Below are 20,848 nucleotides of genomic sequence, written 5' to 3' on the forward strand. Positions count from 1 at the left end.
ACAATGAATGACTTGTCCTATTGCAGACAAGTACCGGTGCTACGGTCTGTCATAGTTTACTTTGATGCTTTGTATCCATGTGTAAAGGGCAATGACATCGCATTGGGGTGATTTGAATCCCCAGGTGGAATTTGAACTCGGAGCACAGAGAGCCAAACTGAATACTGCAAGACATTCCGTCGTTTTTAAGCTTCTAGCGAAGGCATGTGAGCCAAGTGGTCAGAATGTTGCACTCGTGATCTTGAGATTCTGGTTCCGTTCCTGGATCAGGCAATGCATTATGTTCTTGAGCAAAACACTTCATTTCGCATTACTCTGCAACCATTTTGACACCTGAAGTGTGGTACACGGTGCACCTGTTCAGACAACATCAATTTGGAGGAGAGAGTGAGCTAATATACAGCAAATGTATAACATTTGATCTTTATAAGCAAATCATCTCAGCAGAACTGCTAAAATTTAATTTCATCACTATTCCAGTAATTATTTTAAATATCTACCCTTTTAGATGCCTTTTAAAACACACAACAATACAATGTTCTTCTGATAAAAATTATTATGAGTCTTTAAATTTGATCTTGATAAATATCAAAATGTCCTCAACTGTTATCTTTCTCTTTTTTCCCCTCTTATTTATTTCTTTTTCATTTGTAGACGGAAATCCAAGTTTACCGGAGGGATTCGAAGAAACTGCCAGCTCTTGTGGACCGAGGCATTGACTGGGAGGAGACTGTCTATTTAAACCTCATTCTTCATCAGGTTCGTACACCACCTTCCTGTACTCTTCTACTTAAACCATATTCTTCATCAGATTTATTCACCAGTTTCCAATTCTCTTCATTTCTTCATTAGGTTTCTACATTAAAAACCACCACAAAATAGATTTTTTTTTTCCTCCCTTGCAAATGTTAACTAATCCACATTTAATGTGACTGAACTCGACCACATGTGCTCATTGAATAGTTATCTCAGCACTTATTAACCCTTTAGCATTCAGATTATTCTGTCAAATGTAATCCTTATTTATTCACATTGCCTTGAATTAATCCTACATTATCTCATAGCTTTAAGATTTCAACGACATGATTGTTTACTTTTAGAATGACCTTGTTGAATACAAGGAACCAGATCTGGTCAGTTTGAACATAAACCAGGAAGGATATTTATGCTGGATATGACAGAGTTAATGCTTTAGCATTGAGGTTACTCTGTCAAATGTAATTCTTATTAATTACTTCAGCTTTAGCGAAGGCAGAGGTATTGTTTTCAGTCACATTTGTTTGTTTGTCCATGGACAAGATATCTCAAGAACCTCTGGATGGATTCAGATGAAACTTTCAGGGATGTTTGGCCTCGTGACTGGCACAAACTGATTAGATTTTGGGATCGATCCAGTACCAGACAAGGATTCTGGATTATTTTTCCTGGTTTTTTTACTTAATTTTTGAGAGCAGTCAGGTTCATTTTTTTGTATTCTCCTTTGTGAGAGCAAGTTTGTTTCAGATATTCTCCTTTTAAAAATCATCTCTGGCTAATCATTGAAAGGACATTGGTGTTGCCTTGGCAGAGAGGTTTGCGCTCTCTGAGTACCAGTTGCATACTGGGGTCGATCTAATCGACTGGGCCCCTCCCCCAAAATTTCAGGCTTTGTCCCGAGAGTAGAAAAGATTATTATTATTATTAAGGTGGTGAGCTGGCAGAATCGTCAGCATGCCGGGCAAAATGCTTAGTGGCATTTCATCTGTCCTTACTTTCTGAGTTCAAATTCTGCCAAGGTCGACTTTGCCTTTCATCTTTTCAGGGTCGATAAATTAAGTACCAGTGAAACACTGGGGTCAGTATAATTGACTAGGCCCTGCCCCCCCCAAAATTTCAGGCCTTGTGCCTATAATAGAAAGGATTATTATGGTTATTATTATTATGTTAGTAATATTGTTTCCATTTTGTTTCAGTTTGAATATACAGTAACGTGTGCGATCTGTACAAGGACCAGTGATAAAGATTTACAAATCCTGAAAAAATTTGCTCAGGTAAACAACATCACATAAGCTTCTCCCTCTCTTTCTCTCTTTCCCTCTCTCCTGCCTCTTCTCCCCACCACCACCACCACCACCACAACAAAAAATGTGTTGAGCAATACCAACTACAGCAATAAATTTTTTAGACCGTGTGGTAAGTAGCTTGCTTACCAACCACATGGTTCTGGGTTCATTCCCACTGCGTGGCATCTTGGGCAAGTGTCTTCTACTATAGCCTCGAGCCGACCAAAGCCTTGTGAGTGGATTTGATAGACTGAAACTGAAAGAAGCCCGTCGTATATATATATATATATATATATATATGTATGTGTGTGTGTGTGTGTGTATATGTTTGTGTGTCTGTGTTTGTCCCCCCCAACATCGCTTGACAACCGATGCTGGTGTCTTTAGGTCCCCGTAACTTAGCGGTTCGGCAAAAGAGACCTATAGAATAAGTACTAGGCATCCAAAGAATAAGCCCTGCCGTCGATTTGCTTGACTAAAGGCGGTGCTCCAGCATGGCCGCAGTCAAATGACTGTAACAAGTAAAAGAGTAAAAGAGTATGTACACAACACACACACACACACGTGTATATGTAGAACAGCTTCTTACAGTTTCCTTGTGTGTGTGTATTACATGCTGTTGATTTGTAAAAAAAAAAAAGAAAAATGAAGGCTAGGATCTGAGATTGGAATATAACGACCATGTTACTTACTATAGACAAATTGTGGGCCACTGAATTTAACCATAAACATCACCACGCAGCATATGACATAATCTGTGTACATCTGTGCTTCTTGATAAGAATGTTTAGAAATTGTTTATATCTAAACCCAAAGGTCATATGATGCAGATAACTAGCCTGGGTCTTAGTTGAGCCTGAGATATGATATCATGAAAAGATACAAGAGGTCCCAAGAGAGAAAGAGATAGTTAAATACTTATTTATCATTGATAATCTTAATTTCCAAACATTTGATCTGATTAAATAAAAGTTTTAATTCAACACAGAGTGTACTTACATATTTTAACGTTTAAACTAGCCATATCTAGCCAAAGTTTTCTCGCTGTTTCATGTTCAAACCAGCCAGATCTGGCCTCTCACACCAACTCAACAGTGTCATTCTAAAAATAGTCATATCAAAATCGAGATAATGCACGTTTCACTCAAAACGATCATCATCATTTAGCATCCATTGTCCATGCTGGCATGGGTTGAACAATTTGACCAGAGCTGGCAATCTAGGGAGCTGTACCAGACTCCAGTCTGATTTGGCATGGTTTTCATGGCTGGATGCCATTCCTAACGCCAACCACTCCGAGAGTGTAATGAGTGCATTTGCGGCCATCAGCACGGGTGCCAGTGACATGACACCAATATCTGCCATGGCCGATTGGTGATGGCTTGATGGATCTTCTTCTCAAGCACAGCATCTTGCCAAAGGTCTCAGTCATTTGTCATTGTCTCCATGAGGCCCAACGCTCAAAAGGGGATTTTTACATGCCACTGGCACCGGTGCCAGTTACACGATACTCACATCAGTGACATTGATTGCGTTACATTTGGCAGAGTAATCTGAATGCTAAAGGGTTGATTCTGTAAAATACTGAATGATTAAACGTGTTATTTCTTTACTGCCCACAAGGGGCTACTCACAGAGTGGGCAAACAAGGACAGACAAACAGATTAAGTCGATTATATCGACCCCAGTGCATAACTGGTACTTAATTTATCGACCCCGAAAGGATGAAAGGCAAAGTCGACCTTGGCAGAATTTGAACTCAGAACGTAGCGGCAGACGAAATACCGCTAAGCATTTCGCCCGGCGTGCTAACGTTTCTGCCAGTTCGCCGAATGATTAAATGTGTACGTTTGTGTGTGCTTGAAGTCAGTTTCTTCACCAATTATATTCTATTTATTTTCTTATAGTCTTCATGGAAAGAATCCATATGTAAGATGTCTCGTAAACAGTTTATTCATTTTATATTTGTTTGTTGGTTTCAGTCTTTGGACCCCGTCCACAGTGGGACGCCCGCCTTCTGCTTTTGAGTGGGGTGGGTTTAGTTGATAACACCAACCCCCAGTATTTTATCTGCTACTTACTTTATCATTGACATAAAAGCCAAAAGACAAGCCTAATCTTGATGTAAAACAAAATAAATCAAGCAGAATGATAATGCTAATGGCCTGTTTGTTCATCCCACAGACACACACACACACACACACACACACACACGAAGTTATATCTATGCACACAAACACGCATGTGTATGTATATGTGTACACACACACAAACACATATACACATATGAAAATATACATTAGTTAGTTTGGCCACCCTCCCAGATGTGTTAATGATTTCACATGAGGATGTCATCCATCTCTACTGGAATAACTATGAAATTTTATTTCACAGTGAAACGGTTAAAATTAGTTAATTACAAGATAAAGAGAATAAGGAATGTTATAATCAATTTCGTTAGTGTAATCATCTTCATCATTGTTGCTATCATTGAGTAACCCTTTCACTGAGAAAATCAGATATACCCACTCAAAATTAAATTACCCTTAACTTAACAAAAGCAGTTTTATATCCCAATCTATCTTTTGTTGAGGAATCTCATGTTTGAAACAAATTTTTTATTGAAATATGTCAAGTTTATTGAGGCAACAGGACTTGCAGAAAATATCTTTCTTTTTCTTATTTTACCATTTAACATATTCACTCGAATAACCATGAAATTTAATTTTGCAGTTAAAGGGTTAGAAATTTGCTTTGTACAGTGTACAAAAGTTTTGGGGCTTTTCTTTTTCGTTAAGTTTGATAGGCACTTTGTTAAGTTCATGGGTATTGTTCCTCTTGGAACATAAAACTAAAAAGAAATTTGTAAAAATTCCAGGTTGCTGTAAAGCATTAAAAAAAAAACAATTCCATGTTCATTAAGTAAACTTATTCTGTTTCTGCTTTCAGAAAGTCTATCCGTCTCCAAGTCGTCGGAGAATGGACAGCAAAGGAACAGAAGAAGCCATAGCCTATCCCAATATCTTTTTCTCTGTTGATAATTTTGAGGAGGTGAGATATTTTCTCTTTCTTTTATCTTGTTTCAGTCATTGGACTACTGCCAAGCTGGAGCACTGCCTTGCAACATTTAGTCAAATAGATCAACCCTTGGTACTTATTCAATTGCTCTTCAAAATTTTGAAGAACCAGAAAAATTCTTGTAAGACATTTCATTCAACACTTTAATGATTCTCCTAAATAGTTATGTTACTGTGTTTTCCAGCATACAAATTGACATACCATGTATTAAATGTGAACATTCAAACATCCTAATTATCTTTGCAAATCCTGCATTTCACTTGATGGTTTTGGTTTTCCAAAGCCATCTTGATGTATAAGTGAACCTACATTTTTTTTTTTTTTTTTGTGATTGTGCTGTAAATTTTGGTCTTACAAATTCAGGCCAGTACCAGACTATGGATCATTTGGCATTGAGCCACACAGAAAGAATTAATTTTTAAATCTTATTTCTACTTTGACTATTTCAATCTTCTGAGTGTTTTTGCAGTATATATATATATATATATATATATATATATATATATATATATATATATTACGGAGATGTACTTGCATAGCAAGTGACCTGATCTGAGATTGTGTGCTGGAACGAAAACAATTGCAGCGTGGAAGGTGTTTATAAGCCATTTAAAATAACACAAAATCCGTTAGATTCACTTCAACATTTAAATTTAATTTGTCAAAATATTTTCGTCGCTTTGAGACCGCGACCTGTTCACTGCAGCACGGAATTTTGTCAGTGAACAGGTCACGGTCTCAAAGCAACGAAAATATTTTGGCAAATTAAATTTAAACGTTGAAGTGAATCTAACGGATTTTGTGTGTTATTTTAAATGGCTTATAAACACCTTCCACACTGCAATTGTTTATATATATATATATATATATATATTGTTATATATATATATATATATATATATATATATATATATATATATATATATATATATATATATATATATATATGTTGTATATGTAAGATTACATATATGTATTATATATGTAATAATTAAATTCTATATTATGCACATTGTTTTGTTACGCATGTTCCCACAGTCCATGGAAAAATTGTTTTGTATGAAACTGAAACATGGGGCAAAGCAATGTTGAGGATTGAAGGGCTAGGCTGTCCCCAAAATAGGAGTAAAAGATTTCACCGAATAGGTAGACATAGACTGGCCAACAACTGAGTTAGATGTGTGCCTAAATCGTGTATTATATAGCAATGCTGTTACCTGTGTATTCTATATATGTGCATGTATGTACAGACTGATTTGGTGAACTCTGCAAAAGAAACTTTCGTGGTTCAGTGGAGAGGAAGGTGGCTGCAGAGAACAAGATGAAGCAAGCCAGACATCTTGGTCATCCACATCATCCATCTCCGTCACCTTGACCTGGCCTTGTCACATGATTCAAGATGGTCAGAGATGAGAGAGTGAGGTTGATGATAAGCAACTCTTTTACACTTTAATCAAAGTCACTGCACAAGTCATTAATCATCTTTAAGGTTGACTAAAGAGTCCTTATCACTCTGACTGATAAACAGGTACATGTATGTAATGTAAACCTTGGTGTTTTGGTTATGTATTTGTCTAGATCTCAGTCTGTTATTCGTTCCTAAGGTACCTATTATTGTAGAGATGCTGTTTTCAGTTTCCGCATTTTGGTTCTGTCTATATTTTTTCTTCATTTCTTCCTTCACTTTCAGGCATTTGCTGATATCATTGTCAGAGACAGCGAAATAATTTGTGTAGAATTAGTTGCCACAGACCATGATGGCAAATTTCAAGGCGTGATCTTCCTCGGTTCTATAAAATATGAAGCCCTGAAGAAAGTCTATGATGCAAGGGTGAGTTGTCGTAACTTTTTTTTTTTTTCAAGTATTCTGTATATCCTTCCTTCCTTTTCTAAGTTGGGTGTTTGGTGTGTGCAATGAGGGTGGTTGCACATGTTTGGTGCAGCTGGTGGTTGAAGAACTGATGCTCAATCTTTGTACCAAAGTCAACCTCAGCAGGATTTGAACTCGGAATGTAAAGAGGTGAACGACAAAATGGTGCTAAGCATTCTGCTTGGCGTGCTAATGGTTCTGCCAGCTCACCGCCTTTCCAATAATAATAATAATAATAATAATAATAATAATGGTCTCAAATTTTGCCACAAGGGCAGCAATTTTGTTCATGGGTATGAGACGATTACATGAACCCCCAATGATCAACTGGACTTATTTTATCAACCCCAAAAGGATGAAAGGCAAAGTCGACCATGGCAGAATTTGAACTCGGAACAGAGTGACTGGTGAAATACTGCTAAACTTTTCATCCAGCATGTTAAGGATTCTACCAGCTTGCCGCCATAATAATAATAATAATAATAAGAGTAACAATGGTGATAATTTGAAATTTATTTTTATACAATGTCGTCCTGTCATTTACTAAAATAAATTTTGATTGGTTTTCTTTTGACATTTATTTTAGGTCATGTGACTAAAAGTTCAATACTTTATCTATCAGTTACAATATTCCAGCAAATCAATAACAACTTTACATTTGTTATTTAAAGGTCACTTTTTAACTGTTACAGCATCTCTCTCTCTTTTTCCTTCTCTCCATCTCTCTCTCAGTCTCTCTCTCTCTTCGTCTCTCTCTCTCTTCGTCTCTCTCTCTCTTCGTCTCTCTCTCTCTTTCCATCTTTCTGTCTCTCTTTCTCTATCTCTCTGCCTCCCCCATCTCTCGTGCGCCCATCACGCTCCCCCCCCCATCTCTCACGCGTACGCCTCCGTCGCGCTCCCCCCGTCTCTCACGCGCGCCTCCGTCTCGCTCCTCCCCCGTCGCGCGCAATTGCACCCCCGTCTCGCGCATGCGCACCCCCGTCTCGCGCATGCGCACCCCCGTCTCGCTCATAGAGCTTGAGATTTTGATGATGAGATTGTTTATTTTTAGAATGACATTGTAGGGTAGGTGTGAGAGGAAGGATCTGGTTAGTTTAAACATGAAGCAGGTAGAATATTTTGACTGGATATGAACAGATTAAATGCTAAGGAGTAAATTTGTTAGTATTTAGTTAATTAGTGTGGACTGAATATGTAAGCATTATTATTTTAGACAACATTCTGTACAGACGTGAACTTCTTGTTCTGACAACTAACTTGTGCAAATGGTGCACAAGGTGCACCTGAAATGCATAAATAACAACAGCTGGTTAATAATCAATGACCAGACAAGCAGACTCTACTGAAATATCAAGGGTTGCGTTGACAGTTCTGTAACATATTACAATGTTTGTAAATATATTATACAATGTATATGTAATGTATGTTGTATGTTGTAGATGTATGTCATAATATTCAATACATGTCACAATAAATATAAATATCTTACCTTTAAGTTCATCTCTAAAGATTTTATATAAAATTTGGAGCCAGCACTGAAAGTTATGTTTTATATATGAATATGTCTCTGTAAACAATGCGATCAAAGATAGATAAAATTGATAGGAGTTATTGCTGTTCCATCGGATCTACATCCAACCCATCAACCATCCATACATACTCGCTTAAGTACCCACTAAGTTTAGCTGTGTAACTCTATTGGATTGACCAATTTACATATGAAACATTCCTGTCAACTTGTGTGTACATATTAATTGCTGGTAGCAACATGGTATTTCATTTTCTAACCACAATATACTACCAAGTATATTAGAGGTTCACGGTCAGTGTTGGGTCATACTTTCTGTGTTAGCAGAGCAATACAATCACTTTTAAGTTACATCAACACATACTGAAACATGTAGAGATATGTGAATATGTCTCAATACGTGCTGATGGATGTGAATATGTCTCAATACGTGCTGATGGATGTGAACACGTCTCGATACGTGCTGATCATCATCATCATCGTTTAATGTCCGCTTTCCATGCTAGCATGGGTTGGACGATTTGACTGAGGACTGGCGAACCAGATGGCTACACCAGGCTCCAATCTGATCTGGCAGAGTTTCTACAGCTAGATGCCCTCCCAATCATCATCTCTCTCTCCTCTCCCCCTCGCTCTTATCCTCTTTTTCTCTTTTCTCTTTCTCTTCTCTTTCCCTTCAACTAATCACATGGAAGCGTTAGAATTACATTGCCCCTACCTTACATCATAACTGCGCACCTTCGCATAACCGCGCACCTTCACATACGCTCTCTATAGCCCTTTGTGAAAAGGGCTCAGTTTTCTTGGCACTGAAACTACAGATGAGGTTCCATATCCAAAGGCTTAAAAATGCTATTGGGGGGGGGGGGGAAGGTGTCCTACTTCAATTCTTTCAGCCCTTATTCACCATTATTTCTTTCCCCATAGAATCATTTGGATTATATCTCTCAGAAAAATAAATGTAAACCTCTGACCTCCTGAAAATATTTTTCTCTCTCCTCTTTATTGAAGGCTAGTCTCACATCTCGATGGGCTCATACGATGTCCCTTGGCTGGTTCAAGGGCCACAAACGAGTGGAATTCGTCCGCATGCGGGGACCCCATGGCAAGGGGTTTGCAGAAATGGCAGTGAGCCGTGTAAAAGGTTCTGGGCCTGAGACTCCAGACACAGAGAATTTTCCGGTAGATGCCTTTGCTGATGAGGTAGGTATAAGCATGGTGTTGTTTTGTGTGTGTGTGTGTGTGTGTGTGTGTGTGTGTGTGTGTGTGTGTGTGTGTGTGTGTGTGTGTGTGTGTATTGCTGAGTGAAATCATAGTTGTGGCAGATATTAGTGTCACACAACTGGCACCTGTGCCAGTGACATGTAAAAGTACCCATTACACTCTCATAGTGGTTGGCATTGGGAGGGGCATCCAGAATGAGTAAATTTCGGCCCTGCCTAGGGACTAGTAAATTTCGGCCCCGGCCTAGTGACGAGTAAATTTCGGCCCCGGCCTAGTGACGAGTAAATTTCAGCCCTGGCCGAGGGACGAATAAATTTCGGCCCCGGCCTAGTGACGAGTAAATTTCGGCCCCGGCCTAGTGACGAGTAAATTTCAGCCCTGGCCGAGGGACGAATAAATTTCGGCCCCGGCGTAGGGACGAGTAAATTTCGGCCCTGGCCTAGGGATGAGTAAATTTCGGCCCTGGCCTAGGGACGAGTAAATTTCGGCCCTGCCTAGGGACGAGTAAATTTCGGCCCTGCCTAGGGACGAGTAAATTTCGGCCCTGGCCTAGGGACGAGTAAATTTCGGCCCTGCCTAGGGACGAGTAAATTTCGGCCCTGGCCTAGGGACGAGTAAATTTCGGCCCGGCCTAGGGACGAGTAAATTTCGGCCCTGCCTAGGGACGAGTAAATTTCGGCCCTGCCTAGGGACGAGTAAATTTCGGCCTTGCCTAGGGACGAGTAAATTTTGGCCTTGCCTAGGGACGAGTAAATTTCGGCCCTGCCTAGGGACGAGTAAATTTCGGCCCTGCCTAGGGACGAGTAAATTTCGGCCTGGCCTAGGGACAAGTAAATTTTGGCCCAAGTCATCTCATGGCACCAATTAACGACATAAGGTGAGGTTTGCATGTATGTGGAATGCCCTTTCTTCCATTCATCAACTCACTTGTGAGTGCATCTGTGTATATATGTATGTATAAATATTTTACTTTTCTTTATTATTATTATTATTATTATTATTATTATCATTGTTTCAGGAGCAAAACTCTTACAATGAACGCAGGATGAGTGACCCGAGTTCTGCAGTGGGGGGTACATTTATGCGTGGAAGTTTCCGGAAATTAAACATAAGGAAATCTCGCTCGGAAACAGAAAACGTCGACAACATAGGTACAGACAATTGCCACGAAGTGGAAGCAGCTGCTATACAAGATGGTAAATATTTATGTATAAACCTAATAAGAATGTATATAAATGTATGTGATATATATACACACACACACATACACAAACAAACTCTTCCCTCTCACACATACATACACATATATGTAAGTATCAGACAGTGAGAATGAGTACTTCAACACCTCATTGGTGGATATTATTTATTTGTGTATTAAGGCTACCATTGGTTTCATGTTAAAGAAGTGTCTTAACAATTTTTCATGAACACCAACTTCTCTGTGATTGACTTGAAAAATTAAGATATTTTCTTAACATGAAACTAATGGTAGCCTTAATACACAGATTTGTAGACACACACTCATATAAATATATAAATTATTGCAGTGTGTACACACATTGCAATACACACAGTGGCCATTCAAAAACGCACAAAGACTGTTAACTTCACTTAAACACTTTTTTATTTGGTGTCAAAATTTTCGTCGCATGGACTGCAACCTTGTCACTGACAAGATTATAATGAGGTAAGTCTTTGTGTGTTCTTGAATAACTAATACATGGTCTGATCAATAAATACCCAGACTGTTGCCATAGTAACAAAGCTCAAGCATGCAAACTGAAGCCACTTGGCAAAGATTGACCTTGAACTCTGCTGTGCATGTCCACTAAGTTTTAACATTCTGGTTCACTTCTGCTGTAAACAGCAGTGCTTGGAAGGAAGGTGTGTAGCATGTGATTGTCATATTGACCATGACAGAGAAAGTTGTCATGGTGATACTTGCTCAGAGGCATACGCAAAGTTAAGATAACATTACCTGTACAGGTGCACAAGTGTGCCACACATCAGGTGTCAAGATGATTGAAGAGAAACATAAGATAAAGTGTTTTGCTCAAGCACGCAACACACCTCCTGGTCCAGAAACCAAACCCACAAAGCCACCTCCTTCAATATTCCTCCTCCTCTCAGTTGAGGGAGTCATTGTCTTGCAAGTTCCTTGGTGGCCCCCACTGGTGTTGGCAGCCTGTACACATTATAAAGTGGTTGGCATTAGGAAAGGCATCCAGCCTTAGAAACCATGCCAAAGCAAACAATAAAACTTGGCACCGTTTTCTGGTTTTAACGGTTCCTTTCCTACCATCCAATCCATGCCAGCATGGAAAGAAAATGGTCATTGAATGGTAATGATGATAACTGTGTGTGTGTGTGTGTATATGTATGTATATATATATATATATATATATATATATATATATATTCTTTTACTTGTTTCAGTCATTTGACTGTGGCCATGCTGGAGCACCGCCTTTAGTCAAACAAACTGACGCCAGGACTTATTTTTTGTAAGCCTAGTACTTATTCTATCGGTCTCTCTTTTGCTGAACCGCTAAGTTATGGTTGACATAAGCATACCAACACCAGTTTGTCAAGCATTGGTGGGAGGGACACACACACACACACACACACGAATACACACACACACACACACACACACACACACACACACACACACACACACACACACACATATGTATATATATATATATATATATATATATATATATATATATATATATATCATTAAATAATAAGGGTAGAAATTGATATTAATCAATTAAAACCGATGGCTTAGCATATTTAAAAATTCCGAAGATTAAAAATTATATTACATTCAAAATTAAGAGGAATGGCCACTAAAGTGGACTCCTAATAAGCTAAATATAGATGTCAAATTGCCATTGCAAAACTCAACAAATGAATGATATAATTCTTTAACGCTACATGTTTAATTCTCCCTTTAAAAAAACAAAAAGACAAAAAAACCTATAATTTCTTGTGTCGATTTGTTGTTTGACCACTGCCACCCACCCCCCACTACCTGCTAGCCATTAGCTGGCCGATTCTCTGACGTTGGTATCACCGTTTCTCTCCAGTTTCTTCTCTAGGTGGACGTAAGCGTACTGTGCGGTCGTTAAAACTAAAACACCACATGTTGATGTGTTGTGTCCGTCCACAGCGTGGTAGGTGACCGTTTGCAGCACCGTGCAGCTTTATCGTTACCTTCCTTTCCACCCTGGCCTGCTACCCCCGGCCAGCTTACTGCCGGCCCTCTGCAAAATCCCTCTGCTCTTCCTATCCCTCCCCACCACCTCCTGTCTCTCTATCTATCTCTTTCTTTCCTCCTCCTCCTCCTCCTCACTATTGGTAGAAAGGACACACCACATACACTCACATTTGCATATTCTCATACACATAGACATATGCATGCACACACACACAGGTTTTAATTTTTTTTTTTTTGTTGCAATGCAAGTTGTAAGAAATATTACTAAGTGACAATTTATACTTTGTATTTCAATATTTCTGGGTTAGAATCCCTTCTTCAGGAAATCCTAGGAGAAATGGTGTTGTGAAAAGGTGTCCTTTCCCCGAAATATTGTAATGCTAGGAGAAATGTATAAACAACTAACTTGTATTATTTCTTATAACATTCATTGTTTTAAATTTAAAAAGAAATTAAAAACACACACACATACACACACACACACACTTTAAGCATGAATCAATAATTGAACCCCTCTGCAGTTGCTTGTTTTTCTAGAAATAACTGACAAATTCTCTCAAGTCACAATCTATTGTCTCAAAAAATGAAAAGAGAAAAGAAAAGAACATCTGAAGATAAAGTCTTCCTTCTTTTAGATCTACAACTTGCTCCTCTTCCTACAACTCCCGTACATGCTCAATTCACATTGAAGCATTTCCTGCTGTGACGAGAAATTCGTAGAACAAAACCCTTTAGGCCTCCTGCTTGAGTAGAATAACAGCCAGACAGATCACAATTGAGCTTTGTAGTTTCACTGCCCTGCTAGCCATTCTGCTTTTGTCTAGTGCCATCTTGTTAGAATATTCTAGGCATGTATTTATAACTGCCTTGCTAGCCGTTTGTACATTCTGGGTACCATTACACATCTATCTTGTCATATATTCATAGTCCTCTCCCCCCACCACTTTGTGTGTTCAGTTTTCATTTATTATTATCACATTTTCTGAAGCAATTACATCATCAGTTACACCTTTCTGATGGGCTGAGCAAATCTGATTCACTGCATTTACAACAGGGAGAATAACAAGGGAATTTGCATTGTACAACTCGGACAGAACAAACACCTCAGGGGATATTTTTCTTTCTCCCCAGGAGCACCTTGCTGGTGTTTGGATCCTATGTTGATGTACTTCAGCAATAGATGTACGCATGCATGGCAGTGCCCCAGCATGGCCACAGCCTTAGGGCTGAAACATATAAAAGAATAAAAGCATGCATGTGCTCTCTCACACACAAATGCTCCCTTGCTCGCTCTGATTTTTTTTCATCCTCGCATTTTAGCCATAAGACTATAAAATACAGAATGGATCAAGTCAGATGCCACCTGTATGTCACTGAATTTAAGTGACAAAAGCTTGAACAATACTTTTGCCTCTCTCTCAGTCACCGTAGAAAGTTCCAGTGACAAGCATTGCAAGACAACTGGTAACTATTTTGTCTGCAGGTTTTACGTCAGAACATTTTCCTCCTAAAAGAGCTGCCTTCCTTATGGCTTTGTTGAAAATAATGTGAGCCTCCTCTCTCCCCTGGGAAATCTATTTAGACTGTAGACAGGATCCTGACAGGTACTACAGCTTTAGGAGCAATAGTACCTCAGGGGTGACTCCATGCACCCCAGATATCCAAAACTCCCAAACTGAAGCTTCACCACCACATACAATTTTATATCATACCCACATATATATATATACACACACACACACACACATACATACGCATGTAAATCTATGGATTTACACTCCTGTAAATATTCATAATCCAGTGAAGCGATCCCAGGAATTACCCATCGGGTGAATTACAATGGGATTGTTCACCCTAAGTAATTCTAGACACTTCTTACGACTCAATGCGGTTAGCCAGATCCCGGATTATAACCGAGTATTCGTATGGTACCTCGCTGGATAATTTATCCCTATATACTCATTATAAACACCCACACACCCACACACACACCCACACGGTGTGCCCAAGGAACCACACAACACAGCTTAGTCCAAAACCATGTGGTTGGCAAGCAAACTTCATGTCCCCTTATTTACATGCGTGTGTGTGTGTGTGTAAGGAAGAGAAATTATGGCCCTTGCTCAATATCAAGGTAGCTTTGTGAATGATTTCAAGTGCCCTTATAGCTGTGGAGTGGCACAGACCTTCTTGGCTCTCCCCAAAAGGAGGGAGAGAGGACAGCACTAGCACTGAGTTGCCGCTTTCTTTATGGAGCTCAAAAGGATGAAAGGCGAAACTGGCATAACTGTCTTTGGTACGATTTGAACTCGGCGCATTAGGGAACACAACAGATATCATGACACACTCTCTTCGATGCACATGCATGCACACATACATGAACCCACACATGCATGCACACATACATACACCCACACATGCATGCACACATACATACACCCACATATGCATGCACGCGTACACACACATGCACATGTGCACAACCCACATACACCTAGACTCACATGCACATAAATAGAGGAGAGAGAGAAAGAAAGAGAGACGTAGGGATGTTTATGTTAAGAAACTTGCTTTGCAAGTTTGCAGCTTTGGGTTCGATCCCACTGCAAGGCACCTTGGGGGCAAGTGTCTTCTACTATAGCCTCAAGTTAACCAGAGACTGGTGCATAAAGTTTGGCATATGGAAGCACTTCGTGTGTGTGTTGTGCAAGCGGTGTCCTTTGTTTCCAATCTGCTATGAAAACGTGTCTGGTCGTGAGGAAATATTACCTCACTTGGAAACAGGTAAGGGTCGGTGATAGGAAGAGCATCTAGCTGTAGAAAACTTGTCTTAATTTCATCTGACCCATACAAAAATGGAAACGTTGACATTAAACAATGAGAATGTATATGAGTCATTTGCAACTGATGTCTGTTTGGTCCATGAGGATCCATATAATATTTGGGGGCGAGTCCTTGTAGCAAAATAGTAAATTGAGCATCCATGGTAGTATTTTCAGGGTTCATGAAAAACTTCTGCTTTAGATGTGTTTATTTTAAGAAACAGTTTGGTTTCTTTCTCTGATGCTTTACATGGTTCAACCTACACAAATTTTGAAAGAAAAACTAGTTTTTAAACATGGAATGGCTATGGGCATCCACAAGAATAAAATAGTAATCAAAGGGGTTCATAGATTGAAAAAAAAATGGTTGGGAACCGCTGAGGTGTATAAACATAAATATGTCACTTCGTAACACTTTTAATCAACCTCTTATACAAATATTCTTAACACATACACACACAGTTGTACACATGAACTCACTACACACACAAGCACAAATGCATCCCTACACACACATCCCCCTTTTCTCCTCCTCCTCTTCCCTCTCCTTAAGTGTTTGTATCTCAAACACATCTCGTGACAACATTCCAAACTGTTTCCTGTTGATCGAGAGAGGAAGTTAACGACTTTCGTTTCAGTTCTGCATGATGAAAAGGCAGTATTATTTCACTGTAGTCAAACTGGCATTTCTAAAAAAAAAAAAAAAAAAAAAAAGAAAAAGAGAGAGAGAGAAAAGAAAAAAATCTCTCATCCCACCAACTTCCTATAATTCATTCGAAAGGGGTGGGTTTTATTCCACCCACCCCTCTTTTGTTTTTTCGTTTTATTTTGGTTGTTTTTTTTTTTTATATTTTTCAGGCATGAATTAACATCTGTTTAACATGATGTGTACCCCTATTCATTTTATTTATTACTTCTTTTTGGCCCATCTAATTTACTAAAAAAAAAAAAACACCCAGTCCACTTTGTAATATGATTGGTGTTAGGAAAGACATCCAGCTGTAAAAATTTTGTCAAAACTGACAGTGGAGGGTGGTGCAGCTCTCTGACTTTCCAGCTCCAGTCAACCCATCCAAACCATGCCAGCATGGAAAATGGTCATTAAATGTTGATGATTGATAGATAATTATCTCTGCCTCTAGAGGATTCATCAGAATCACCAAGTGGCAATTAATATAATCTCCACATGAGAAGGGGAGATAATTTCAAGATTCATGGAGGCCCGAAGCTTAGTGGTTAGGGTATAGGACTCATGATTGTAAGATTGTGGTTTCAATTCTTGAGCAAAACAACTTTATTTCATGTTGCTCCAGTCCACTCAACTGGCAAAGATGAGTAATTTTGCAATGGACTGGTTTCCTATCCAGGTGCAGAATATATACGCCTTGGAAACCACGAAACCAGCTCTTATGAGTTGACATGGCTCAAGGTAACAGCCGCTGCAATCTAGTCATCCTGAATGATGACTGATGACTTGTGTGGTGACTTTATTTAAAGTGAAGAAAAGTTGTGCACCGTCGACCTTTCTCTTTCACCTGTGACCATTTCCAATCCATTGGCAAGACCAAGTCAAGATGGCTGGGGATGGAGATGGATGCAGTGGATGACCAAGATGCCTGACTTGCTCCATCTTGCTCTCTTCACTCCACAATGCCTTGCTGCAGCCATCTTCCCCTCTGTTGAACCATGAAGCTTTCTTCCACAGTCTATATAGGCGCAGGAGTGGCTGTGTGGTAAGTAGCTTGCTTACCGACCACATGGTTCCGGGTTCAGTCCCACTGCGTGGCACCTTGGGCAAGTGTCTTCTACTATAGCCTCGGGCCGACCAAAGCCTTGTGAGTGGATTTGGTAGATGGAAACTGAAAGAAGCCCGTCGTATATATGTATATATATATATGTGTGTATATGTTTGTGTATCTGTGTTTGTCCCCCCAACATCGCTTGACAACCGATGCTGGTGTGTTTAGGTCCCCGTAACATAGCGGTTCAGCAAAAAGAGACCGATAGAATAAGTACTAGGCTTACAAAGAATAAGTCCTGGGGTCGATTTGATTCGACTAAAAAGGCGGTGCTCCAGCATGGCCGCAGTCAAATGACTGAAACAAGTAAAAGAATAAAAGAATAAAAGAAAGTCTTCACCACATAGGTAAGCAAGCCCTGTTATGCTAATCACCCCATAGCTAGGACCCTTACAGGGGCTACTATTCTGGGTCAGAGTAGACCTGGTAACAATAATGGCTAAGAGTGAGGTTCCCCCATTCTTCAAAATCAAGTCGTGTCCAGCAGAATGCCATCGGCAGTAACCTCTTGACATGCCAAGCCTGCCATTGCAGGTTTGGTTCACGTTTGAAATTCTTACATAATCTCGTAATGTTTACGTAAAAAGGCAGTTCCTGTTTATATCCTCCACTCTACATCATCTGTAATAAGCAGGGTCAACCCACCATCCCTTACTGAGAAATACCTACAAACGCAAAACATTGTCATTTATTGAGTTAGTGTGTGAGAGAGAGAAAGCTGTCCTCGTAATTTTAGAAGAAAAATAATTTTGCTTTTCAAAATTGAAGAATTATCTCCCTTAGATCTTTGTGGAAACCAAATCATGGCAGTCTTGAAGATAGTGCGTCGGTAGCTAACTGGAGACAATGTTTCCTGGGGCTAAATAACAGTAACATTCGTCCTAACCCGGACTGCCACATTATGTTGGCAAATATCTTTACTCTATATAATTGCTGTTTCCAAATATTCCTTTGAGAAAAATTTACCTTTATATATATATAAAATGCAGTTGTAGGTGTGGATATGTGGTTGCAAAGCTTCCATCCTAACCATATGGTCTTGTGTTCAATCCCACTGCATGGCACCTTGAACAAGTTTTCTATTATAGCCCCAGGCTGAGCAAAGCCTTGTGAGTGGATTTAATGGAACAGAAACTAAAAGAAGCTTTGTATGTGCGTATGCATATATATATATATATATATATATATATATATATATTTTCTCCACATAACTATAATTATAAACTGTGGTTTAAACAATAAATTACCTGCCTCTGGATACCCTCTAACAAAGACGGTATCCACACAAGTAATTCCCAGGAGTGCCTCCGGATTTAAACATCCCCTGGTTGCTTGGATACTTCAGACTACCCCTGAAAAATTGAAGCAATCCTATCATTTACCTATATATATATATATATATATTAAAAAATAGGGTAAAATATCATATTAATTAATATCGATTAATTACCAGGAAGCTAGCACATTTAAAGAATCAAAGAGATTCAGAAACAGTATCTGCAATCTCAGGGGATTAAAGTACATTTTTATATATAACGTTGACCACTAACGTGGACATTCAATGTGCTAAAAATAGATACAAGATGTGATCTATTTCTAGCACATTGAATGTCCACGTTAGTGGTCAACATTATATATAAAAAAAAATATATATATATATACACATACCTGTGTGTGTTTGTGTGTACCTTTGTCATCATGTGATGAATGTAAATGAGCATTGTTGTCATGCAAGCGCTTCCAGTCTTACTTGGAAATCGAATCTAGCTAAGGGGAAAATAATAGCTTTCTTGGAATGCGGTGAGGTTTGGCGACAGGAACGCCGTCTGACTGCAACAAAAAGGTAAAAAAACACTACCTCAAAAACACTCACCCGACCCATACCAGCATGAAAAAGTGGACATAAAAACGATGACATTGATATATAATGAAAGGAATTGATTGGTGAGGTAGATGAAAATTTATCTAGATAATTAGCTATCGTTAAGTCTCAGCTCAGCATTCTCCAAACTTTATTATTTTCTCTCCTTCTTCTAAATATACACACATTCTAGTTTTGCACGAGTTGTGGGTGAGGGTAATCCTGTTCCGGTTCTGTTTCTGCTTTTATGTTTTGGCCACATATTTGTATTTTGGCAGAGTTTTCGGCCATTTCTTAAGCACTCAGTCTGTTATATACACACACACTCATATGCATATAAACATACTGAGATATACATGCACACATATATATATATACACACATGCATGCACACTATTTCACATATTCTCTCACACTCTCTCTCACACTCAGGCGCTCTCTCACTATCACTCTCGTGCTCTCTCTCTCTCGCTCTCCCCTCTCTCTCTCTCGCTCTCCCCTCTCTCTCTCACGCTCCCACTCTCTCCCTCATGCTTGCTATGTCTCCCTCATGCTCCCACTCCCTCCCTCACGCTCCCACTCCCTCACTCCCACTCCCTCCCTCATGCTCCCACTCTCCCTCATGCTCTCACTCTCTCCTTCACCCTCCCACCCTCCCTCCCACGCTCCCACCCTCCCTCCCTCACGCTCCCACTCTCTCCCTCCCTCACGCTCACACTCTCTTCCTCACACTCCCACTCTCCCTCCCTCACGCTCCCACTCCCTCCCTCCCACTCCCTCACTCACACTCCCACTCCCTCCCTCACGCTCCCACTCTCTCCCTCACGCTCCCACTCTCCCTCACGCTCACACTCTCCCTCTCTCACGCTCACACACTCCTGCCCTCACACTCTCCCTCCCTCACGCTTACACTCTTCCTCACGCTCACACTCTCTCCTTCACGCTCACTCACCCACTCTCCCTCACACTCACTCCCACACCCTCCCTCACGCTCAACCTCTCTCACGCTCACTCTCACACTCACACACACAACAAAATGTTGTCTGACATTTCTTCCAGTTCTTTGCATTCTAAGTTCAAAGGCTCCCCAGGTCAACTTTGCCTTTCATCATTGGGGTGGGGTGGGGGCAATAAAATAAGTACCACTGAAGCGCTGGACGGGGGGGGGTGATGTAACTGAGTAGGACTCCACACCCCCACCTCCAAATTTCAGGTCTTGCATCTTGTAGAATTATTATCTGTTATCTTTTACGTGCTCCAGCCATGCTGGAGCACTGCTTCGAATTTTTAGTCAAAGGAAGCTTATTATATCAGTCTATTTTGCTGAACTGCTAAGTTTACTGGGACACACCAACACTGGTTGTCAAGCAGTGTTGGGGGACAGACACTCACACGTGT

At 39.8% G+C, this 20,848-nt stretch overlaps 1 protein-coding gene across 8 annotated transcripts in view; it reads left to right on the forward strand.

The window, feature by feature from the left end:
- The window catches only part of LOC106880030 (uncharacterized protein KIAA0930 homolog), a 47,143-nt gene that overhangs the window by 17,940 nt on the left and 8,355 nt on the right, over nt 1–20,848 (forward strand). For 4 of the 8 annotated variants that reach the window (XM_089341185.1, XM_089341186.1, XM_089341182.1 and 1 more), the window contains exons 3-9: nt 655–759; nt 1,953–2,030; nt 4,992–5,093; nt 6,811–6,951; nt 9,530–9,721; nt 10,761–10,938; nt 12,838–12,924. In XM_089341185.1, coding sequence (XP_089197311.1) covers nt 655–759; nt 1,953–2,030; nt 4,992–5,093; nt 6,811–6,951; nt 9,530–9,721; nt 10,761–10,938; nt 12,838–12,924 — 883 coding nt within the window. The remainder of the gene's footprint in view (nt 1–654; nt 760–1,952; nt 2,031–4,991; nt 5,094–6,810; nt 6,952–9,529; nt 9,722–10,760; nt 10,939–12,837; nt 12,925–20,848) is intronic. The other 4 variants (XR_016238236.1, XM_089341187.1, XM_089341188.1 and 1 more) reach the window with 1 other exon arrangement.

This window comes from Octopus bimaculoides, chromosome 24, assembly GCF_046866305.1.
Source record: "Octopus bimaculoides isolate indiv1 chromosome 24, ASM4686630v1, whole genome shotgun sequence".
In the NCBI taxonomy this organism is placed as follows: domain Eukaryota; kingdom Metazoa; phylum Mollusca; class Cephalopoda; order Octopoda; family Octopodidae; genus Octopus; species Octopus bimaculoides.